The sequence below is a fragment of the Halichoerus grypus genome, chromosome 15, assembly GCF_964656455.1.
Source record: "Halichoerus grypus chromosome 15, mHalGry1.hap1.1, whole genome shotgun sequence".
Lineage (NCBI taxonomy): Eukaryota > Metazoa > Chordata > Mammalia > Carnivora > Phocidae > Halichoerus > Halichoerus grypus.
In genome coordinates this window covers 35,698,366-35,723,420 of record NC_135726.1, presented here as the reverse complement: position 1 = coordinate 35,723,420, position 25,055 = coordinate 35,698,366, and the positions used below count along the sequence as shown (strand labels likewise).

Sequence of the window (25,055 nt, the reverse complement as noted above, 5' to 3'; positions counted from 1 at the left end):
TTTCAGGTGTACAATATAGTGATTCAAGGGGCGCCTGGGTGGCTCAGTCAGTTAAACGTCTGCCTTCAGCTTAGGTCATGATCCCAGGGTCCTGGGACCGAGTCCCGCATCAGGGAGCCTGCTTCTCCCTCTAGCTCTGCCCCCTCCCCCACTCATGCTCCCTCTCTCACTCTGTCTCTCTCTCAAATAAATAAATAAAATCTTTTAAAAAAATAAAAATAACAAAACAAAACAAAACAATATAGTGATTCAACACTTCCACACATCACCCGGTGCTCATCACAAGTGCACTCCTTCATCCCCATCACCTATTTCCCCCATCCTCCTACCTACCTCCCCTCTGGTAACATCAGTTTGTTCTCTAAAGTTAAGAGTCTGTTTCTTGGTTTGTCTCACTCTCTTTTTTCCCTTTGCTCGTTTGTTTCTTAAATTCCACAGTCCTGGCACAATTTTCAAATTTAGGAGCCAGTGCTAGGATTTAATTCAATTCCACAAATCATTACTATACCCTCTTAGGAAACTTGAAGGGGTCTCTAGAAAGTCTCTGTTTTCAGCACCAACAATGTGTTACATAGCCGGGGCTATTATATCCATTCTCTGACACCTCCTGTGAGGCCCGCCCTGGCCACAGTCCACAGCGGGAAGCAGAGGCCTCGTGTCACAGACCAACAAGGAGCTGACAGTCTGACTGGGGGGCTAGACCCAAACCTGTAGATGGTTACCAACAAGTATATTAAACACAAAGACCAGAAGGGAGATCAGTCACACGCCAAGTTGAACAGAACAGACAAGAAATGTTCCAAGAACCCAGAAAAGAGAATGTTCTATGATTTCCCCCATGCAGAAATTCTTAAATATCTGCAAAATGTTTGGTAGCTAATTTCTCTAGTATATGAAGAGCTCTTACGAATCAGTAAGTACAAAAAACTGAAATGGAAAAGGACATGAGCAGACAGTTCACAGAAAAATACAAACACTTTAAATCTGTGAAAGATGCTGAAACTTCTAGTAAAAGAAATATAAATTAAAAACTAAATTGAGGTATATCATTCTATCTACTTCTGGTTATGTTTGATATTTTCCATAATAAAGAGTTTTAAATTTCTTATGAATTAAAAGAAAAAGAATTAGCACTAGGAAGCATATAATCAGTTGTCTTATTTCAATCTTGATTCAGATAAACAAACTGTAAGAAAAAAAAGCATAAGATGATTAGGAAAATTCGAACACTGGCTTTGGCAATATTAAATTACTGTTTACTTTTTAGTCATGATAATGGTATCGTAGTTACATTTTTTAAAAGAGCCCTTATCGGGGCGCCTGGGTGGCTCAGTTGGTTAAGCATCTGCCTTTGGCTCAGGTCATGATCCCAGGGTCCTGGGATCGAGCCCCGCATTGGGCTCCCTGCTCAGCCAGAAGCCTGCTTCTCCCTCTCCCACTCCCCCTGCTTGTGTTCTCTCTCTCGCTGTCTCTCTCTCTCTGTCAATTAAATAAATAAATAAAATCTTTAAAAAAAAGAAAGAGCCCTTATCTTCTAGATATAAACACTAATGATTGTGGGGGAAATGATCTAATGTCTCAGATTGGCCTCAAAATAATCTAGAGAGAGGGAAGTCCATGGGGAATAGATGCAACAACATTGGCCTCCCATTATGGGTTCATAGGGTTTGTGATACTAATCTCTATTTTTATAAATGTTTGAAATTTTCCATATAAAAAAATTTGTATTTTGCAAAAATTTTCAAGTGTTAAAAAAAAAACACACTCATAATAAGATCTCAGTTTTCAATCACCTCACAGGCACAGAATAAAAAATTTGGATAATATGCTTTGTTAGCAAAAGGGGAGGAAACAAGCATTCCCATATACCGACAGGAGACTAAATGGGAATAATTCCTTTGAAGGTCACAATTTGGCTTTATGTACACAACTTTACCCTTTGGCTTCACCTTGCCACTTCTAGGAGAGTATCGTAGAGATAAGCTCACACTTCTATGGATACTCACTGCACCATTATTTGTAACAGCTAAAAATGAGAAATAATATAAACAAACAATGATGTGGGACTGGTTAACAAATTAAGACACATCCCTCAACTGGAGCACTCTGCAACTTTTAAGAACGAGGAAGCTTTCTATGTATACATATAAAACAATGCCCAAAATATATTAAGTAAAAAAAAAAAAAAAGAAAAAATCAAGGCCAGAATAATGTGAGTGATACTTGAGTTAAGACCAAGAGGTGGTGCTTATAGATAAACCAACTACGTCGGGGAGGTTTCGCAGGAAACAGGCTCCTACATCTGCATGGGGAGGAGGGTGGTCCTGGGGGCTGGGGGCTGGAGTAGGAGGCACATGATGCTCTTTATACCACACGAGGCAGACGCTTAACTGCTTAGCTGATCAAGCCCCCAGGGCCCCCCACGAATGTTTTCGACCATGTGCATATATTAGAATAATTTTCTTCTTTAAAGCTGAGGTTGATGGGGTGCCTGGGTGGCTCAGTCGGTTAAGCGTCTGACTCTTGATTTTGGCCCAGGTCATGATTTCAGGGTTGTGAGTTCAAGCCCCGTGTGGGCTCTGTGCTGAATGTGGAGCCTGCTTAAGATTCTCTCTCTCCCTCTCCCTCTGCCCTTCCCCCACCTCACTCTCTCCCCCCTCCAAAAAGTAAATAAATAAATAAAAATAAAGCTGAGGTTGCTTATCAGTGAAGGAGCAGAAGGTCACGCCTCCGCCAAAGGCCAGACTCACAGGAGAGGTGCAGAAAGCAGGGAGCCAGTGGGGAGGGGCATACTTTGAAAGAGGCTGCAGGGCAGGGCGGCAGGGAAGGGGTCAGCAGGGTGAGCTCTGGCCTGGCCGGGGATGAGGAAGGAAGGCCCACTCCTGCAGCTTTGCTCTGGAAAGCCTCAGTAGCTGACACAGTCAGGCAGAGCCTCCTGCAGACCCAGCTTATCTCTGGCCAGGAGCTGGTGGATAACTACAGTGATCTGAAATGGTGGCTCCAGGCCGTCTGAGGGTGGCTAAGTGGCTGACTCTTAGCTGTTCCCAAACAGAGTGTTGCCTCTGCACACCTCACACACACACACACACACACACACACACAGCCAGCCCCGCCAAACTTCCATTAGCCAGCGGGTTTGATTATGCAATCCTTGGGAACAGCCGCTCCCAGAAATGCCACACTCCTCCCCCAGGCTCCGGCTCCTTCATGGCCTGTGTCCCCCAGGGGTCACTGTCAACACTCATCTTCCAACAAGCAGCTGCACACTCCGCCCACTCTGGGACCCACCGCAAGGTTGGGGACAGGAAGGGGAGGGTTCTAAAAGGGGGTTCTGTTGGGGTAAACTGGCTCCCACCTGTTTCCTACTCTAGGTGTGACAGAACAGAAAGGAGCAAAAAGTCACTAGAATGTCCAATGAGCTTCACTGTCGTCCTCTCCCTAATGGCCCACTTAGCCCCACTTCTAGGTGCTCTGAAGCTGCCCAAAGCCCCACAGACCTCACCGAGGCACTGCCTCTTCCTCTCCCTGGGAAGAGCAGCCGGGCAGTGACCTGTCCAGAAGTCCACCTATAACCTTTAAAGTTGTCTCTCCTTTTCCCCACCAACAGGTCATGCAGGTGGCACAGAAAGGGAACAATAGCTCCTAGTGCTCCTAAGCCTACTCGTCTGGCTAGTGTCCCCACCAGGACCACTGGATCTCCCCTTCAGCCAGAAGGGTACCGGGGTAGGGAAGCAGGAACCAACCTCCAAAGGGCCATCAGCCAGGCTTCCTTTCCTCCAGGGGACACTCCCTTGCATGATGAAATCCACCACCTTCGAGTTCTGGAACACGGTCCCCACCAAAGCTATGGCCTTGTCCACGGCCACTACCATCCTGAACAGGGCTTCAAGCTTGGCGCCATGCTGGGCAGCATCCTGCCGCACAGCCCTCACCAGCTCCAGGACCTCCGGCCACCCAGCCTGAGGAGTGTCGTCAGCCCCACCTGGGCCCAGAATCTGATAGGCTTCCAGCCGGTGTAGACCTTGCTCCAGGTGGCCCATACCTTGGTACACACACTGCAGTTTCTCCGAGACATCTTCTTGGAAATGCAAGAGTTTATCAACCTTCTCGTTTAGCACATTAAGCTTTTTGTCCATGGTGGTTAAGCAGGCCTTGCCTGACACCGGCAGCCCCTGGGTCTCCAAACCCTCCTTGGAGGCTCCGGACATCCTGATGCAGACTTGACAAGAGCGAGGAATCAGAAAAGGCACAGAATCCTGGTTTTCACTTGGGCACTGGTACCTGGAAGTTCATTGTTCTTGATAGCTAACAGCCTCGCCTCGCAGCACCAACCCACACAGATCGTCTGGGTGGTTTAGGGAGCCCAGGGGACCAGGCTCTCTCTGAGCCTTCGCCTTTGCTTATCTCCCACTCTGCCGTGGCCATGAGTGACAAGCTGGGTTTGGCAAGGCCCTTCTCTTTCAGGCCCTTTTGACATCATGGCAGCATTTAACATTCCTCTCTGAGAGGGTGCTGATGGGCAAATATTTTAAGAATCTGCCCAAGGCAGGCAGGGCTTTGGATAGTTGAAACAAAAGGGTAAAAGAAAGGGGGTCCTTTAGGTAATGAACCAGAACACTGGACTTCACAAGGGGCCTCAGGGATCCCAGGGCAGAATAAGACCTTTAGTGGCCCGAGCGCATGGTAATCCCACCTGCTGCAAACACACTGAATTCACAAAGAAAAGCAAGACCAAAAGTAAATGTGAGGCCATTCTGATTTTTGCCACGATAAAAATGTTGATGCTTCTGCAAATTAAAAACAAAATTTTGGTGCCCCCACTTTGCAGGTGCCCCAAATAAGTGTTTAGGCTGCCTCTGGGGTATGTCTGCAGGTCCCTCCCCACAACAGGCCCTCAGTCACTAGCCGCTTGTACCTAAAAATAGAAGTGAGGGCAAATGGCTTAGGCTACTCGCCAGGTGCCATCCCTCAGGTCATGTTCCTCACAGAGCCCTCCAGGGCACATCTGCCAGTGGTCTCCCGCCGCCCCCGTCCCCCCACGCTGCTCCTCCAGCACTGACCACGCACGCAGGCATCGGGCACCCCAACTCTGTACACTAGAACAGACATAGCAGCAGCCTCGAGGGCAAGGGGGCCTGTGTTTCCCGTAGCTTCCAAACGTTTTAGCCTCAAAACTCTTGGTTCAAATGGAGCTGTTACAGAAGCATCGATAAATAAAACCAGACAAAGGGGATGCTCAGGCTGACACTGAGGTGGGTACCAGGAGGCGCCACAGAGTCCCTAGGCTGCTGGGCAGCAAATGACTGACACCAAGATCTTCCAGGCCCTCCTAGGGAGAAAGCTAAGGGAGAGGGAATTTGCCCAAGGTCGCCGCAGCACAAGGCCTCCTGAGGCTAGCACAGCTTAGTCAATGCTGGCCCCAGGACGGCGGGGGGCGGGGGGGTGGGGGGGGCGGTGCAGGGGGTGTCTTTGGTGTCCTGCTAAGCTTCCTCCTTCTGAATAAAAGCAATCATGAGAATAAACTTTGACCTGGAAATCTGACATCTAAAACACCTTTAGATCATTTTGCTATTTTAAGCTACAGGTGACTCGCAAGCACAAAGTGCTTGCTATGCAAGTGCAGCTTGACCACAAACCCCTCACCACCTGTCCCTCTACCGGGAGAGCTGCCCTAAGCAGTCCATGCAGAAATCCAGACCCATTTCTGGGGCCCAGTCCTGCGTGTCAGGGGCAGAATGGCCTGGAGCATGCTCAAAAGAACACTGGTCTCTTATAGCACCGTGATTTAAAACAAACACACAAACTCTCCTTGGAAAAAGAAATTTGGGGAACACTGTGCTCCAGGTCCTCTTGGGGATTCACGATGCCCCTCCGTAGGACCTCATCTGCCACGGAAAGAAACCAGCACCTGACCAGGGAATCACTCCTTCCCCCACACTTAGCACCTCTTACTGCTCTGTGGGACCAGGGGTCCCTGATCACACTTGGGAAGCAGCTGCGTAGAGAAAGCTCTGGGTCTAACACCAGCTCAGTGTCTGTCCTACAGCAGGTACGGATAATCGAAAGAGACAGACCCAGCTCCAGGAAGGAGTTTCCACCAGTGCCAACGGCAGGCAGCTGCTGTGGGGAACTTCCGAGCAGCCTACACCAGTCGAGCCTGGGCTTAATCAAGCCTGGACACATATCTTGAAAGTCTAGCTGAACCCCAAGAAAATAAAATGTCCCAGACACATCTATATCAAAAGCTAATTATTTAAATTACAAAAGGATTTGTCCCATGTCTCCCTTAAGCAACAAGTGATTGCAAAGCACCCGGTGTGGTAGAAACGTGGATACGGCAACCTCCACTGTTCTAGAACCACCTCGAGGTTCCCTGAGCCCAAACAGTCCTTGGGCTTGCCTCAGTCCCCAGGTGCACCAACATGCCTGGCAAGTGGAGGGTATTCAACACAACCGTATGGAAAGAATGAACTATGGGGACCCCGGATGAGCAGGAGGCTGGGCTGAGTTTCGGGAGACCTGTGGGAAGGAGGAGACAGCAGCTAGGGTTTCCCCAGAACAAAAAAGTATAGGGCAGGACACCTTGACAATTCCCAGAAGCAAGCTCTGGGACCTTCTAGGGAAAAGCTCAGAATATGCCGACAGGTGAAATCTTTGAGGCTTCTTTGATGAAAGGGAGCAGCCAGGAGGACCAGCTTTGAATCCCTTTCATTTCTCTGCCTAGAGAAGAAATGAGTCCTGTGAGGGCTGAGGCATGGCTTCTCTCCAACTCTCCCTGATGTACAGGGCACAGCAAGAACCATGGGCAATTCTTTTTGGGCAATGGCGCCCACCCAGAGGAGAGGAGAGGCATTCCATCCCTCGAGTCAACTGAACACAGACCAGAGAAGAGGCAGTCATGTTGGATGGGTACAGAGTAGCAAATCCAATGACACTTCATCTTTCCTGGGTGAGGACAGGACAGCTGACACACTCCCAGAAAAACACAGACTGACCTCTGTTTGCCATAGGCTGGGATCAGCGTGCACTGAACCCAAGACTCTTCCTTAGCCTTTCTGGTGACAGCCAGTTTTCCCTGTACAACCCCAGAGGCACTGTGGATCTTGAGGCCCCAGGTGGAATAAGAGCGGAGCAGATATGCAAGGCTAAGGAGTCCATTCCAAAGAAGTCACTCTCCTCCTTCCCCACCTCTGCACAGAATGAGCACAGCTAGGAGAGGCCCTACCCTCCCTGGAGAGCTGAGGTCTGTTTCTGAAGAAATTCAATGGTCCATAATCCAACAGTTCTATGTACTGGCGTTGGCGATCCCTGGGAGATCCTCATCTGATTGGCCTCAACAAGCCAGCCAGTCAACAAGCCTCAACCACTCACCTAGGTTTTTGTGCCTTACTCTGAAATATGCACAGATAGAAAAGGATCACCAGGTATTCAAACAAAGCCCCCAAGATGAAAAGGGGAGCCCCCCAAAATAGAAACATAACTGTGGAGGAAAGAGAGAAAACAAGAAACAGAAGAAAGTTTCAAAAAGGCTTTCATTAGTTCATTAGTTGCCACCGAAAAGTGCAAAAGGCTATTCCATCCATTTAAAAAGAAGAAGCTGTTATGGGAAAAGAACAGGCATAGAATAAAAGAGAAGTCTTGGAAATTAAAAATATGAGTGTTAAAATTCCAAAATCCAATATGGAGATGAGAAAATAAAGTTAAGATAATATCCCAGAAAGTAGAATTAAAAGATGAAGATGCCTACATAGGGAGAGAAAAGAGAAGAGAATAGACAAGGGATCCACCCCACATCTAGTTAACTGGAGTTTCAGGAGGAGAAATGAAAGAGGGAAGGAATTTATCAAAGAAATAGTACAGTCATTATGCAATTTTAGAACACAGGGATAAAGAGAAGATTACAAAAGCTCCCCAAAACATGGAAGAAAAAAAAAATCATGTACCAAGGAACTAGAATCAGGATGACATCAGACTTCTCCTAAAAACAACTGGCTGCTAGAACACAGGCAGGATGTAGAATTCTAGGTTAGAGATTTGAAAACATCACACCTTTGTCAAAGGACAGAAGGAAGCATTTTAAGACTTATGGAAATGTAAAAAATGTAAGCACTCTTTGAAAGGACATTAAAGTACATGACTGATTTTTCAGTGAATGGTATTTGCATACTGTTCTTCACACTATGATGCCGTAATGGGGTCAACGCTTTACGGAGTTAAAACAGTGATGTTGTAAGGATGTGGGGGGGAGCAGGGAGAGTAACAAAGCTGAATCGTTTCTCTTCGCAGGAAGCACACAGATCATGTACAGAACTGATGAGGAGGAAAGTGCAGGCAAATACCAGGAGAAAGAGCTGAAAGACTCCCCTGTGTTTGCCGCTGGGAAGCAGGTCGGGAAGCAGGTTTTGCAGAAGTCCGGGTACCACATGCGAGGGGATGTGTATATGTACGACAAGTGTTGCAGCATGCCACAGTGAGGGTCTTGTTGTAACAGCATCAGCTACGACCATTTTCTGAGAGATGGAGGCCACGTATCTTGAGGAAAGGACGCTTCTCTTCTTCACACAGAAGGGCAGTAGGGGCAGCGGCCTGCATGGAACTTAACCTCTCCGAATGCAGGTTTCCTCATCTCGAAAGGGGGCGCATGAAGTGCAGGAACCACAGGGCTGTTTGAGTCCTCATGTAAGTGAAACGCTAAGCAGGGGCCTGGCACGTGGTAAGTCACGGAAACAGGAGACTCTCGAAATCACCACCCCGCACCCATCCCCCGCTCCAGATGGTCAGCCAACAGGACAGCAGCGTGTCCAGCCACCTCGTTGTGGGGTGGGGGCAGGAGGGAAAGGAGGCATCTCCCCAGTCCTAAATCGGCCCCCCCAGGTACCCGGCCCCCCCAGGCCACCTCCCTTGCAGGCACCATCAGCTGATGTGCAAAAAGTGCAAACCTGTCCTCCGTTAAGCCGAGCTGACTCAGAAAAGGAAATCAGAGATGACACAGAACCCCAGAAAGCCTTGCTGGGTTCAAAGCACACAACTTGGGGGTCAGAGGCAGAGGCCTTGTCTGCCCGCTACACCCTGCCTTAGCTGGGGAGGCCCACACTGACCATCCCTGGGCTGTTAGCCATCAACCAAAGCTTCCTGCTGACTGCGTTTCTTGGTCCAAGAGGACCTACGTCTGGGGGATAATTGTCACCAAGGCTCCCTTAGTCCCATGACCCTAACAATTGTCCCTGAGGGCTCCCGCTTCAAAGCAGACCGGCCTGGAGCTGCCCTTACCGCAAATATCTGGATGTAACCTGACGCCCGCTGCTGGCCTCTGGCGCTGGGACTGTGAAGTAGCGGAGTGGGGCACAGAGTCCCCATCCTGCGGCTGCGACCACGGTGCCAACTCAGTGTTTACTCTGCCTGGAGATACCCAACTGCCCGGAGTGCTGGGAATGAGGTGGGCTGGCTGGCCAGGATGATTTCTCGAGAACTCAGGCAGCAGCGATAAGCCTGGCATTTCCGCTTATCTCTGACCCTGCCCCAGGCCCCAGAGGCATCCAGAGGCTTCACTCAGTTATCTGGTTTGCGAGGCGGTATCTGCTTTGCAGGGGCCTACTTCCTGCATCACTTAGTGAAGTGTCCAGTTGTGAAACAAACACCGTGTGGTCCAAGGAGGGAGGAAAGAAGGGAGGGGGCCTAGGCCAGAACTGACCTGCTTTCAAAACCCAGAATTGTGGTGCAAGGGCCCAGGAGATGAGCTGGGAATCGCTGCCTTCAGGCAGCCCTCTAGGATAGAGGAAAGCCCCGATCAGCCAGAATGGGTTGGGGGCCCTGCTTTTCTTCACTGGGGGCCGCTTGCATCCTGGCTGGGAACCTAGCTGGTTATGGAGGGTCCAGCCGTTGCCTTTGCAGGTGGAACTATTCAGGAAGAAACAAAGACACACTGTGCCCCCAAGACTGGAGCATGCTGCAGTGAGGGAGAAGACACGACCTACAGCTCCCACTGGATGAGGTACAGCTCCAACTCAGCTCTTGCCCGCAGGGAGGCTCTCTGTCCAGATCTTCCCAGAGCGCCCCATGGGAGGCTGAGCCCTCCACACACCCTGGCACACACACACACGCACACACACACACAGATGGCTTACACATACCCATCGCTTCGGGACGCCCACTCACCTGACCTCACTCACAGGAATCAGAGAAAGGGCATGCACGCTTTTACTACAAGCTTCCTCTTCTGAGCGTGACCACAGGCACACCCTGTGCTGAGCATGTTTAGCTGCAGTATCTTATTTCACTACATCCCTAGAGGGTAGATTACTATTTATCATCCCCATTTTATAGAGGGGGATTAATCTAGAACTTAAGTGGTTCACCCAAGGCCACACAGAAAGCAACGGAGCCAGAATTCCAACCCCGTGGTTATAACTCACACAATCCTGTCACTTTCAGAGACAGGAGGGATCTCAGAGACCACAAGGGTCAACTCCCTCATTTTGTAGACAGAGAATTTGAAGCCCAGAGAGGGGAAGGGACTTTCTGAAGGTCACATAGTAAGTCAGTGGCAAAGACAGGACCAGATAGCAAAAACTATCGCCCTCGGAGTGGCCATGGAACTCCTGTCCTGCCCTATGGGTTTATGAGGGGTGTGTGTGTGTGTGCACGTGCATGTGTGTGTGTCGTCAGATTAGCCTCTGCCCTACAGGCCCGACTCCGACAGTTGTCTCAGGAAATGAGGCAGGGGCGAAGGGGCTCGGGCCCCCAGATGCAACACTGGTTGCTTATTCTTTCACAGAAAAAGGTCTATAACTTGTCTCACCTGGCTATCTAGAAAGATACTAAAACAACAGCCACAGTCCTGCCAAGATGAATCCAGGAACTGTGCTTGGGAGTAAAACCAAAGTCAAATTGGCCTCTCTGAAGAAGCAGAGGGAAATGACAGCTACGTGGACCCTGGGCCACTTGAGGGGTCCCCTGCAAGCTCTCAGGTGGCCGGTGGGTTTGCCCCCAGGGTGTTACTGTCTTCTGTGGTCAGCATTCCTATCCTGGCTTGAAGCCCTTTTATTGGGTCAATTCCATTCCCCCATGCCTAGTCAAAATTGTTCCCTGCCTAAACAAGGTACCAGCCTGAAAACACTAGAGAAGAACAAAAAAGCACCCTCAGGAGCCAAATCCAGACCAGCACCCATTCATTTGTTCATTCATTCATTCAGCACTTACTGAGCAACACTTATTAGGAAATAATAAAACCACTAATATTTATTGAGCACATCTTTGTGTCAGGCACTGTGCTGCAACTTCATATAAATTACCTTTTGCCCCTCAACACTTATAAGAGGAAGGGACTATTACCCCCACTTCTCAGACAAGTAAACTGAGGTTTGAGCCACTTTCTAAAGTTAGCATAAAACCCTGTATATAAATGCTGGCAGCCAGCCTGAGTCAGCTTACAACTGAAAGGAGTCTAACTAGAACATCTTCTGTCTAGAACCCGACTCTGTCTCTGGGGGGGCTGCATTTGCAAACTACCAATTCAGAAACACAATTGTATGTGCAAGTTGGAATCAGGCCAACCAGTTCCATACCAACACATTGCATTACTGGTCCTTCTACCAGCTCACACAGTAAGATGTCACCACCTGCAAAATACTTTGACTCGTGCTCATATTTACACTCATTTGAGGCGGATGGATTATGGTCCCATTTTCCCCATGCAGACACTGAGGCTTTCACAGTGAGAGTCTGTGCCAAACTGGACCTTGGACTTAGCTCTATAGCTCTAGGGCCTATGTCCACAGCAGTGAGCAGAGTTTCTGGGCCCCCTCCCTACCACCACACACACACACGCACCCACATCACTTTGGGACCCTGATTCACCTGGCCGGACTGACAGGAATCAGAAAAGGGGCTGCAGGCCTTTGATAATAGCTCACTTTTCTGAGCCTACCAAAGGCAGATGCTGTGCTAAGCGATTAGCTGCAATATCTTATTTAAACTCCTTGATTGTGCCAACTCTTGTGAGCTCAGAACTCGGCTTGTGCTGTAGGAACTCATCAAGTCTGGGTGGGATCAAAGTTAACACCTTGGAACAACAGAGAAAGTGAGATAGTCACTAACTCTTAGACTCAAAGAATGTGGGTGTGATGGGGCAAAATCGGAAGATAGATCACTGTTTCCAGCCCTCCCGTATCTGATAAAAAGAATTCCTTCTTCATCTGCTCAAATTCTACCCCCTCAGTCTAGCCCTACCCTCTGAGGAAAGCCTGGTTTCGGGATTTTTGGTGTCAAATCTGAAGGATGAGTGGTAAGATGCGACCTGAGGTCTGGAAGAGGATTTGGCTGAGCTGGGGAGCAAAGCACCAAGAGCAGAAAAAGAAAGAAGGGGAGAGATAGATACCGAGCAGCATCTGGCATTGCAGAGTGGGGACCTGGGGCAGTCCCAAGACGCAAGAGAATGGGAGTGAAAAGAAAGGAGGGCTTGGGAAACTGGCTACGGCAGAACAGAAATGCTCATCAGAGATCATAAGTAGGAAAAGCATAGTGGCAAGGCTCCCATGGCCCCAGGTCTCTGCAGAAACTCAGTCGCATGGTGTTAACTAATTCAGGTGTAAGAGGGAGGCAAAGAAATTGGAAAAAAATTTGGCAAAGAGGGAAGATTTCTTGGAGGAAATGGGACTTGAGTTGAGCCTTGGTGAACGGGTGAGATTTGGGGAGGCCAAAGAAAGGGCAGTTCTTGAAGAACTCAGAGTGAACAGAGCTCCAGATGGAGCCTGGCGGGTGGGAGTGACAGTGCATAGGCTAGCCTCAGGTCAGGAGGTGTTGACGGAGGCCCAAATGATTCGACAGGCAGGACCCCAAAGAGAGTGGACCCAGAAAATCAGGCAGAGACATTTAGACCCAAAGCAAGAAGATATAGGGACAACAATCCTATGGAATGTTTTTAGGTAGGAAATAACATGATTAAATTAGTGTTTAAGACCCAGGCGGTGGGGGACCGACTCAGAGAGGACACAAAGCCACTTTGGGGATTTTGGAGATGTTTTATATCCTGAGCGGTAGTCACATGGGTGTATGCATATATGCATACAGGTCTGCTGTATTCAATAGGCTATAAGGTTTGTGTTTCATACTGTAAGTTATGCCTTAATCAAGTTCTGCTAGCATGAAAAAAAAAAGAGGGGGGGGAACTAATGCACCTGACAGCAGGGTGCAAATGGATTGGAAGGGCACAGGATCATCATCCACACAGAAGCTAAAATCAGCAAGTGTTTACTGGCTCTGGGGTGTATACTGTTGCCAAAACACGGGAACGCTAAGGAAGTGGAGTGACATCTGAGAGAACAAGTCTTTGAAAGCAAGGACTGACTGAAGTTCTAAGGTCCTCATTCCCTGCCACAGCCTCTAGCCTGCAATAGAAGCAGGACCCCTCCCCACTGCAGAGACTCGAAGGATTTATGAAGATCCAATATGTGAAGACCTCACCCCAAAAGCAGGTCGTAAAACAGCAGGTACATACATTAGAATCCCATGTTTGTTTGAAATACACATATATGCCGGTATGGTTAATTCTGCATGAGAAAATTGTAGATGATCTTTATTTCCATATTGCTTTTATATAATTATTCTAAATTTTTAAATGTGTATTATTGGTGTTCTTAAACAAGTTTGTTTTTCTATAATAGTCACCATTTACGTGGACCCACAGGAATTGCTAGAGAGACAATATGCACCAGAGAGAGGTTTAATTAACCAGGAACAGAGTAATAGACTCCCTCAGGTCCTTAGCCGACAGAAAACAACATTTAATAACCTTATAGGGAGGTCTGACATCAATTGCTTAGCCTTAAATGCACAGGACACAGGAGGTCTAACAGACTCGGAAGGACTCCTCAGAAATAGCAAACCCCAGGCGGGAAGAGCAACAAGTCCTCTTTGCACTTTATTTTAGAAACAGATTTTTGGCCCATTGCAACTTGGAAACAAATGTTCCAGACTCCACGTGCAACTCATAAACTACATGGTAAAAGTAATTTGGGATTTTTTTAGAGAAAAGTTGGCAAACATTTGGGAACAATCCCCAACTACAGCATTCTCAGAGGATTGAAGGACCTGTAAGCACTAATCACAGCAATAAGTTTGGACACGGTTCTGAAGTCTGAATTATACATGCAGCTCCCCAAACCTACACAAAACCAAAGACAAATCCATGCACCTAAAATTGTTAGCTTTTATTGTCGCTTGTTGGTTTTGATCAGACTCTAAAAGTGTTTTCTGGAGGGTCTCCATGCCCCTAATGCACCTGTTAAAAGCACAAACACACAATAAGTTTATCATCTGCACTTACATACCACCTTCCATCCATGGATCCCAAGTGGTCTGTCAGAAATATTGTTTTCCTAAGTCCCCAGTGAGATGTGTAAATATTGTTGCCTCCATCTCATACTCAGATAAACTTCAATATGTGGGCAGTTAAGTGGCTTGTCAACGGTTATAACCCAAGACAAAATCCTTGCAAGCCGCCCTCTGGTCTCCCTTCCTCCCTTCCTCTGCTGACCGTGCCTTTGAGCTTTCTCGTTGGCCCTGGCTTAAATCATGCACGCAGACCACTGTTTCCCTGGTGATGGAGGTGGAGTTCTATTTCCTGCCCTGAATTTGGCACCAGCCCCGGCTGCAACGCATTTAGCCACAAGTGCATCAGCCGTGCGTGAGTGGGGACAGCTTGGCTCCTTGGAAACCTAAGTGGCGTGTGTCAACTGGCTCCAGCCCACCAAGAGCCACTCCAGGCCATGCTGCTAACTCCTTCATCATTAGCCCGGAGCAACCCACAGTGCTGGCAATGATGTCTCTCTCTTGGAGCGGGGTGAACAAATGGAGACAGCTCAAAGGCAAACGCTCCGCCCCTCTCCAGCGCAGCCCTCAGGGAGAAATAATCCATAGCTGTCTAGGACCCAGGCCCTTAGACCAGTACGGCCCGCCCTCTGCTCACTTCTATGGACAGCACAGCAAAGTGTGATGGTTGTTGATTACATTCCTTGATAGGCAACTGAATTTACACTTCCAATTCCCAGCTGCAGTGTTTATTCCTATGTTTCATTCATTAATTATTGTGTCCTGGAACGACCATTCAGAATCAGATCCAGAAAAATGGGAAAGTTGCTGGGGCGCCTGCCAGGGGACAAGAGTGACTACCTGAAAAGTGTCTCTCTGATGGTTGCAGTCACTCCTAGAAATTGGGGGTGGAGAATTTTTTTATGGTCAGCAAATGCCATATATTTTAACTTTTAGTTAATTTTAACTTCTTTGCCTCTCAAATGTCTTGTTAACCTTACTGGATGGTATGTGCACCATATGAACTAGAGGCTGGGTTAGTTGACCTTCCTTCCCATATGCTCCCAAAGCACCTCATATGTGTTCCTATCAGAGCCCATTGGTAATAATAACACCTAATCTCTGCTGAGCATGTACCTTGCTCAGGCACCCTGCCAGACATTTTACATTCATTAGTTTTTTCAAGTTCTAGGTATTATATTAATATCCTCATTTTGCAGATAAGGAAACTGGCCTAGAGAGGTCACAAAATCACTGTGTTAGCTTGCCATGGCTGCCATAACAAAATACCACAAATTTAGTGACTTTAAACAACAGAAATTCATTCTTTCACAGATCTGGAGGTCAGAAGTCCGAAACCAGGGTCACCAAGGTGTCAGTAGGGCTGTGCTTCCTCTGGAGGCTCCAGCTTCCAGTAGTTGCTGGCATTTCTTGGTTTATGGCCACAATACTCAGTCTCTGCCTCCATGATCTCACTGCCTTATCTGTTCCTCTGTGTGTGTCAGAGGTCCTTCTGCCTCCCTTTTATGATGATGATATATGTGATTACATTTAGGGCCCATCTGGATAATCCAAGATAATCTTTGCATCTCAAGGTCTTTCACTTAATAATATCTGCAAAGTCTTTTTTCTTTTTTGCCATCTAATGCAACATTCATAGGTTCCTGGAATTAGGGTGTGAATGTCTTTTGGGGGCCATAATCTAGCCTACAAGTCACTCATCTAGTATGTAGTGCCTTCAAGTTTCCCTTTGCATGGGCTCATGAAGATTCATCAGAGAAGTGGGGCGTTGGAGCCTTGAGAGTAAGAGCATAGGCTTTGGTGCACCAGGCAGACCTGGGTTTAAAGCCCAGTTCTACCACTTACTGTGTGACTTCAGCAAGCAACCTACCCTCTCTCAACCTAATGTGTAAGACTGTTTCGAGGATTAAATGAGATAATGAATGTGAAATGCATACAATGGTGCTTTCGTTTAGTTTAGAGCTCAGTGAATTGTAACTGCCGTCTTTTTTGCTAAAAGCAGGGTCTAAGCTGGAGTTCTGACCCAACCTTATAGACGGAGGTTGGTGAACACCAGGCTTCTACAGATGAAGAAATATGAAAATGAGGAGTAAAGTAAATTCTGCCACAGAGCCAAGGAAAGTCAGTGTTACCCAAACACAGTAGAACTTTCAAAACCATTTGGCATGGAACAATATAAAGACCTACCAGAACTAGCCATGCAAAGGATTTCTGCTCTTCAAAAGTGGAGAATATGACCTTTCTCCAGAGGAGGGATCTGGGCCCCCAAAATGTGTATTTTTGTCAATAGATATTCCTACAACATTGTTATAAATCGGATTCACCTGGAAATTCACACTGTGATGGTCCTCTTGAGGTTAAACTGATTCCAATTTCAAGACCTATAGCAAAAAGAATGACTAGTAAATCAAGAGTTGAGAGCATGGAGAATAAACTAAGAAAAATAGTCAGGAAATAGCAGGAAAAGAACAGTAGAGGGGGAACAAGAACATTTGAATCTGGATGTTTGTTGTTAGTATGACTGAGAGATGCCATGCAAGCTGGCTTGCCTCCTTGACTCTGAGCAAAATAAATGTGATTTGGTTGTGTTCCATTATTTAGCTGGAATAGGATAACATGAAGTTTAACAAAGAAGTTTCAGTACTGCACTTCTAAATGTTGTCATATATTATGATATGTTCAACTTGCTATATTTCATCCAATCAGGTTTTTTAGTTTAATATACCGGGATTCTTTGCAATATGACAAGGGTTTCTCAATTTGGGTAGAAAGTGTGAAACAGGAATGTAACAGATTTTGCCTTTTTAGAAAAAGAAAAACCCTAAACTACTTAAATGTCAACCAGTAGGGGAAAGAATGATAGCTTTAAATCCACAGCCATGAAAAGACATACAGCCAAGTTAAAATTCACAGAACAACACATAAAACTGGATCCTATCTAAGTTAAAAAGATAATACCCTGACAACCAGACAGATGGACAGAGATATGTAAATCCATTAGCAGTAGTTGAGGATATACACCCAATTATTAATAGCAGTTAATTCCTGGGCAAAGAGCAGAATTGAGTTAGGGAAAAATAAGAAGGGAAAAGCCAATTTTCCTGTGCAGTCTACATGCTTTTGTATTTGCATTTGTGTAAGGAGCATGTTTTTGTGCATTACTTGTTTATTTTTTTAAGCAATAAAAGATAAATTATTTTAGTGGGAATATTTCATTAATATACAGGGGTTTTGCTGGAAATATTACTTGTGGGATAACAAACAGTAAATGTGTGTTGTTTTTCTGACGTTCATTAATGAACCAGACATGCTCTCTCTGCCTTGCTTCTGTATTAAAGGAACAGAAGTACACAAAGGAATAAACCCATACCTGAGGGAAAACAGGGTAAGGGAATGTCCTATTGGGATGAGAGAGTGGGCGCCTACCTGGAAGCCAGGAAGTTGATGGCAGAGGGTTAATGGGTAAGGGACACTGTAGAGAGTGGAGCTATGAGGGCTGCAGAGGAGGGCAGCCAGTCAGCCTGAGGGGACCTGGGCAGGCTCTGACGGTGGATCAACTGTACCCACCTGCTTTTCTCCACCACCCCCTTCCATACCCCAGTCCCTTGCACACACACCCAGCAAGTACAGGCAGTTGGCATCTACCCTCAGGCCAAAGCAAAAAAACAAATCTCTGACAGCTCTTCTCCAAAGAAATTAAACAATTTATATTGGAGTCTAAGGTTTTTAGTCCTCAACTTGATATGCCACAGTAAAGCCCTCATTCCGGCAATCAGGTGCTCTCAGTCCCAAAATGAGTTCCCACTCCCCTCCCCCAGCTCATGCCCAGAGCACCCAGTCAGATTTCTCACTGGGAAGACGACAGAGCCCAGTTTCATGGACCTTCTTTCTTAACTATGACAAGACAGGCAAATATCACCAAGATATTAGCAGATCCAGAGCTTGAGAGAGAAAGACCAAGACAAATTCTGGTGGAAAGAAACATAATCAGGGACTAGAAGAAAACTTGACTCAAAGAGATTTATAACAAAGATTTGTGGATTTAACAAAGATTTCATAAAACCACAAGAGGTTGATTTGAAAAAAAAATCAGAAAAGCGATTAAAGATTTAAAATACAACAGCTAAAATAAAATGCTCCAAATTAGAATCATAAGATAAAATAAAGGAGATCTTCCAGAGCATAAGATAAAAAGAGAGAAAAATGTGAAAGAACAGATAAAATCCAGAAGTCCTATGTTCACCAGATGGAATCCCAGAAGGAAATACAGAAAAGGCTGGGAGTGAGAGGGGAGGGCTGAATGAAGTCCAGCCATTTCCCCCATGTTAGCGTCACCCATTTCCAAGGGAGCTCTGATGGGGGCCCCTTGGACCTCCATCAGTCCCATCAAGACTGGGGGACGGTATATTCAGGAAGGGTAGTTGAGTGTGACCAAAAATGACAAATGTCTACTACTTTCTCCATGTAGCCTAACAGCACCAAGGAAGCCAGGACATGGCCTTTGTTCATGTGGGCACTTGGACCCTAAGGATAACTCACTTGACTCATTGAGAGAAATGCTAAAATCAGGACAGGGTGAGCAGAGCCCTGAGATTATCACTAATGACATTCCTCCAGACAAACATCAGTCCACCTTCTTTGGATCTGATTGTTCAATTGCTTATAATTTCACTCAAATCCCCAGGATTTAGCTCGTTTCTCCATCTCTTATATAAAGATATCATGACTTTTTCCAACATCTGGTTCTACAGAGTGTAGCAGGCACCTCTCAGGTGAGTGCCTGGTTAGTAAACATTCTGCCTTTTCTAGGAATGCCCCTAACATAGTCTACATTAGTAGACTCCCAGCAGCCATGTCTGTACTATGAGATTCTGGTGCCCACTCAACTAGTCATGACTGATTAATCCAAGAGTAGATTTCTGATCAATTCAAAACAATTGGATTTTCCATCCTAGAAAGCTGAAAATTGGTCTGGTAAGAGAGAGATTCTAGAGACAGTCTTTAGGCTTCAACCTACAAAACAGGGCCATAAAATCCTATATATTGAAAAAGTGTAAAAAAAAAAAAGCCGCAAATAAGGAAGTATAAGAAAAAGGCACAAAAATATATTTGTCAAGAACCAAGAACTATTATATAGGCAAAGTAGATTTACTGGAGACTTTCAGACCTCAACTGAAGAAGTGGAATCCATTAAAGACAGGCTTTAGGAAGCAGTCAAGGCATAGAGTTGAGAGATGAGGGCATGGTAAGAACTGAGGGAAAGAGACTTCTGAGGTGGCATTTTGTTCAGGAAAAGGGGGTGAGGCCAAGGAGGGGACTACAGTAATCAAGATAAAAGCCAGCCAAAATATGAACAAAATATTTCAATACAAAATTTGCATCTGAGGGGTATCTGGCTGGCTCAGTTAGTAGAGCATGCAACTCTTGATCTCGGGGTTGTAGCTTCAATTCCCACATTGGGTGTAGAGATTCCTTAAAAATAAAATCCATAAGGTGGCGCCTGGGTGGCTCAGTTGTTAAGCGTCTGCCTTCGGCTCAGGTCATGATCCCAGGGTCCTGGGATCGAGCCCCGCATCGGGCTCCCTGCTCTGCGGGAAGCCTGCTTCTCCCTCTCCCACTCCCCCTGCTTGTGTTCTCTCTCTCGCTGTGTATCTCTCTCTGTCAAATAAATAAACAAAATCTTTAAAAAATAAAAAATAAAAAATAAAAAAATAAAATAAAATCCATAAAAATAAAAATCTGAAAGAAACCCTGCAACACACTTGGAGAGGACACATACATTGATCAGGAAGGTGAGATGAGCACTTAGCTTTCTGCACTTTTATGTAATATTCCCAAAACTGTTTTTTAAAAAAGGTCTTCCTACCTACTTAAATCCCCTATTTTCCAGATGATATCCATGTCACTTTCCTGGTCACTCACAGTAATATTAAGCTATTTGAAATGTATGTCCCTGTTTTCCTCCACCTTATAAGCTGTTGTTCTTCTGTTATGGAAGCGGAGTCATACTGGCCTAGCTTTGTATCCAGACTCTGCCATTTACCAAGTACATGACCTTGAGCAACTTTCTTAACTAATTCTTTGAGCTTCATTTTCCTGATTTACAATTATTAAACACAAGCAAAAATGGAAAATATGTGGCATAGTGCCTGGGACATAGTAAGTACTCCATAAATGGTAGCTCTTTCCTATTGTTTTCACTATTGTTCTTTTTAATCACACTCACATGTTGGCACTACCATAGACATAAATAATTGTACTCAGATGTGTTCAACTGATTCTTTTGTTACAAACATGAGTTTGACATTTTTTATGTGTTTTATATTTTTATAATCTCAAAATCACACTTAAAACTTTTAACTCTGAACTTCTTGATGAAGGGCAGAACTTACATTTATCCCTTTATCTCTAGCACCAAATATATGTACCTCTCAACCCAGAAGAGGCACACAGCAAATTTGTGTCAGAGCTCCTACTACTGGAGCTAAAGCAGATTCACTTAATGATGACATGCGAAATTTACAAAGTGAAATTTTCATTTGCAGGTCTAATTAGTGACCATACACCAGAGAGTGAAGGTGTTTTTGTTTTATGTTTTATATTTCACTGAGAGAGAAAATTTTCCAACCCAAAGAAAGGTGAAGGATAACAGTGTATCACTGGAGCCTTGGGGAGCCTCACCCCCAACTCATGTCCCATTTATCCAGCAAACCACCCTTTTCTGGAAGTTTACCATGTAGAAACAGCAGGAACACTCTCTGAAAACACCCCACATATATGGGAAGCAACTTGGAATTACTGTCTGTTTCATCTATTAAAGAAATTAGATCTTTCACATATGTCACACAATTATCATAGAAACATGAAATATTTTTCTGTGGAGTATTTTCTAGAAATGCCAGTTATAAAATATTAAAATAAATACCAAAAATCCCAGAAGATCTTTTGGAAAGCAGATAGATTTGGGCATTAAAACATAACTCACCCCCCAAAACAAACAACCCAATTCAAAAATGGGCAAAGGATTTGAATAGATATTTCTTCAAAGAAGATACATAAACAGCCAGTGAGCACATGAAAAAATGCTCAACATCACTAGTCATTAAGGGAATGTAAATCAAAACTACAGGATACCACTTCACACCCATTAGGATAGGTATTACAAAAAGAAAAAAAAGAGAGAGAAAAGCACACACACAAACCAGAAAATAACAAATGTTGGTGAGAATGTGGAGAAACTGAAACTTTTGTGCATTGCTGGTGGGAATGTAAAATGGTGCAGCCACCATGTAAAACAGTTTGGCAATTTCTCGAAAAGTCAAACATAAAAGTATCATATGATCCAGCAATTCCACTCCTAGGTATGTACACAAAAGAATTGAAAGCAGGAACTCAGACAGATACTTCTGTACCATGTTCATAGCAGTATATTCACAATAGCCAAGAGGTAGAAACAACCCAAGTGTCCATCAATAGATGAATGAATAAACAAAATGCATTATATACATGAAATGGAATATTGCTCAACCTTAAGAAGGAATGAAATTCTAATACATGCTACAATATGGATGAATCTTGAAAGCATTACGCTAAATGAAATAAGCCAGATAATAAAGGACAAATGTTGTAGGAGTTCACTTATATGAGGTACCTAGACTAGGCAAATTCATGTAGACAGAAAGTAGAATAGAGGTTACTAGGAGCTGGGGGAGGAGGGCATGGGGAATTATTATTTAATGGATAGTCTATTTGGGATGATAAAAAAGTTCTAGAAATAGTTGTGATTATTACACAGCACTGTGAATGTTAATTTGTGTCACTGAATTGTACACTTAAAAATGGTTAAAATGGGGGCGTCTGGGTGGCTCAGTCGTTAAGTGTCTGCCTTTGGCTCAGGTCATGATCTCAGGGTCCTGGGATCAAGCCCCGCATCGGGCTCCCTGCTCGGCAGAAAGCCCGCTTCTCCTTCTCCCACTCCCCCTGCTTGTGTTCCCTCTCTCGCTGTCTCTCTCTGTCAAATAAATAAAATCTTTTTAAAAAATGGTTAAAATGGTAAATTTTGCTATTAACCATTTTTATTTAATAATTAAGAAAAACACACAAATCCGGGGTGCCTGGATGGCTCAGGTGGTTAAGCGTCTGACTCTTGATTTTGACTCAGGTCATGATCTAAGGGTGGTGAGATCAAGCCCAGCGTCAGGCTCTGCATTGGGTGGAGTCTGCTTAAAATTCTCTCTCAGGGTGCCTGAGTCACTAAGTTGGTTGAGTGTCCAAGTCTTGATCTCAGCTCAGGTCTTGATCTCAGGGTCATGGGTTCAAGCCCCGCATTGGGCGTCATGCTGGACATAGAGCCTACTTAAAAAAAAAAAAAAATCCTAGAGGAGAACACAGGCAGTAACCTATCTGACATGCGACATAGCCGCTTTTTTCCAGATATGCCTCCTGAGGCAAGAGAAACAGAAGCAAAAATAAACTATTGGGACTTAATCAAAATAAAAAGCTTTTGTATAGCAAAGGAAACAATCAACCAAACTAAAAGGCAACATACAGAAAGGGAGAAGATATTTGCAAATGACATATCTGATAAAGGGTTAGTATCCAAAATATATAAAGAACTTATACAACTCAACATTCAAAAAATAAATAATCCAATTAAAAAATGGGCAGAAAACATGAATAGACATTTCTCCAAAGAAGACATACAGATGGCCAACAGACACATGAAAAGATGCTCAACATCACTCATCATCAGGGAAATGCAAATCAAAACTACAATGAGATATCACCTCACAGCTGTCAGAATGGCAAAAATCAACAACACAAGAAATAATAGATGTTGGTGAGGATGTGGAGAAAAAGGAATACTCATACACTGTTGGTAGGAATGTGAACTGGTGCAGCCACCCTGGAAAACAGTGTGGAGGTTCTTCAAAAAGTTAAAAATAGAACTATCCTACAATCCAGCAATCACACTATGGGTATCTACCCAAAGCATACAAGAACACTAATTCAAAGAGACACATGCACCCCTATGTTTATAGTAGCATTATTTACAACAGCCAAGATATGGAAGCAGCCCAAGCATCCATCATTAGATGAATGGATGAAGAAGAGGTGGTGCGTGTGTGTGTGTGTGTGTACAATGGAATATTATTCAGCCATAGAAAAGAATGAAATCTTGCCATTTGCAGTGACATGGATGGAGCTAGAAAGTAAAATGCTAAGTGAAATAAGTCAGTCAGAGAAAGACAAATACCATATGATTTCAGTCATATGTGGAATTTAAGAAACAGAACAAATGAGCAAAGGTGAGGAGAGAGAGAGAGACAAACCAAGAAACAGACACTTAACTACAGAGAACAAACTGGTGGTTGCCAGAGGGGAGATGGATGCGGGGATGGGTGAAATAAGTGAAGAGGATTAAGGAGGGCACTTGTGATGAGCATCGGGTAATGTATGGAATTCTTGAATCACTATATTGTACACCTGAAACTAATGTAACACTGTATGTTAACTGGAATTAAAATAAAAATTTTTAAATGAATAAACAAAAGAAAAAAACAAAACAAAAGAATTGAGTACCTGATTTTGTGAGGCTCCACCATTCTGAACATTACTAGGCTGTCAAGGAACCCAGCAAGGTACAGTGTACTCCAAGCCAAAGATCTAACCAAAGATAACCTAGCTATAACCCAAGCCTTCCTTGATCCCCAAAATAAGAGCAGAGTTTGGGAAGTTTATACATTAGATGGGTTCTCTTGTATCCCTACTTAAAAAGGAATACATCGATGCCAGATATAATGAAGGTAGACTGGTAAAAAGATTAACTTCATGACTCTAAAAGTCCGTTTTTGTTCCTCTACTCTACTTTTTTTTTTTTTTTTTTAAAGATTTTATCTATTTATTTGACAGAGAGAGACACAGCGAGAGAGGGAACACAAGCAGGGGCAGTGGGAGAGGGAGAAGCAGGCTTCCCACCGAGCAGGAAGCCCGATGTGGGGCTCGATCCCAGGACTCTGGGATCATGACCTGAGCCGAAGGCAGACGCCTAACGACTGAGCCACCCAGGCGCCCCTACTCTACTTTCATTTATATAATAATTACAGATGTTATTTCTTGAACAACTACTATGGAACTATGCTATGGAACACCTACTAAGAAACTTTGCTTCTCCAAATAAATTCCACTTGTGGACAGCTCTGTCACCCGAGTTCTAGCCCGCCCTTGAAGATGGCCTGTTCTATTGATTTTGGACCTGCCTGGTAAGCCCCCCCCCCCATCATATAAGCCAATTCCTTTCATACATTTCTTAATATATGTATTATCTACTTCTGGTTCTCTTTCCCTGGTTGAATCTTGACTGATACAGACTTTGGTACCAGAAGTGGTTCTAGAGAAACAGAATCTTAAGGATGAATTTTCTGAATTGATTCTGGGTTTTCTGGAATTGGTTCTCTAATCTTATTAAAGACACTAATGACTCTATTTCTAGCAGTAAAGAGGACACTAGTAGTCTGTCACATGATGTGGCAAGAGATATGCAAAATATCAACATTAGATACTCCTAATTAAATACCTAGAGAAAGTGAGATTCTAGGTGGCCATGTATTTGTTACATTCAAATATTTTGGTGAAACTAAGGAGTGTAATGAGATTGGCTGATTGTCCTAGCCGTGGTGGAGAAAGTTGAGAAAGAAAAGGGTGAGTCAGGGCTTCCGATTCCCAGC

General features: G+C 44.9%; 1 protein-coding gene across 5 annotated transcripts in view; it reads right to left on the bottom strand.

Annotated features, from left to right (window-relative positions):
* The window catches only part of MYLK3 (myosin light chain kinase 3), a 64,372-nt gene that overhangs the window by 31,880 nt on the left and 7,437 nt on the right, over window positions 1–25,055 (bottom strand). Inside the window, exon 1 of one of the 5 annotated variants that reach the window (XM_036088254.2) lies at window positions 14,324–14,868. The exons of 1 other annotated variant lie outside the window; for it this stretch is intronic. In XM_036088254.2, the coding sequence (XP_035944147.1) occupies window positions 14,324–14,341 (18 nt within the window). In that variant the 5' untranslated portion in view covers window positions 14,342–14,868. Of the gene's footprint in view, window positions 1–3,743; window positions 4,233–9,270; window positions 9,404–14,323; window positions 14,869–25,055 lie in introns of those variants that run through there. 3 more of the 5 variants (XM_036088255.2, XM_036088253.2, XM_036088250.2) reach the window with 3 other exon arrangements.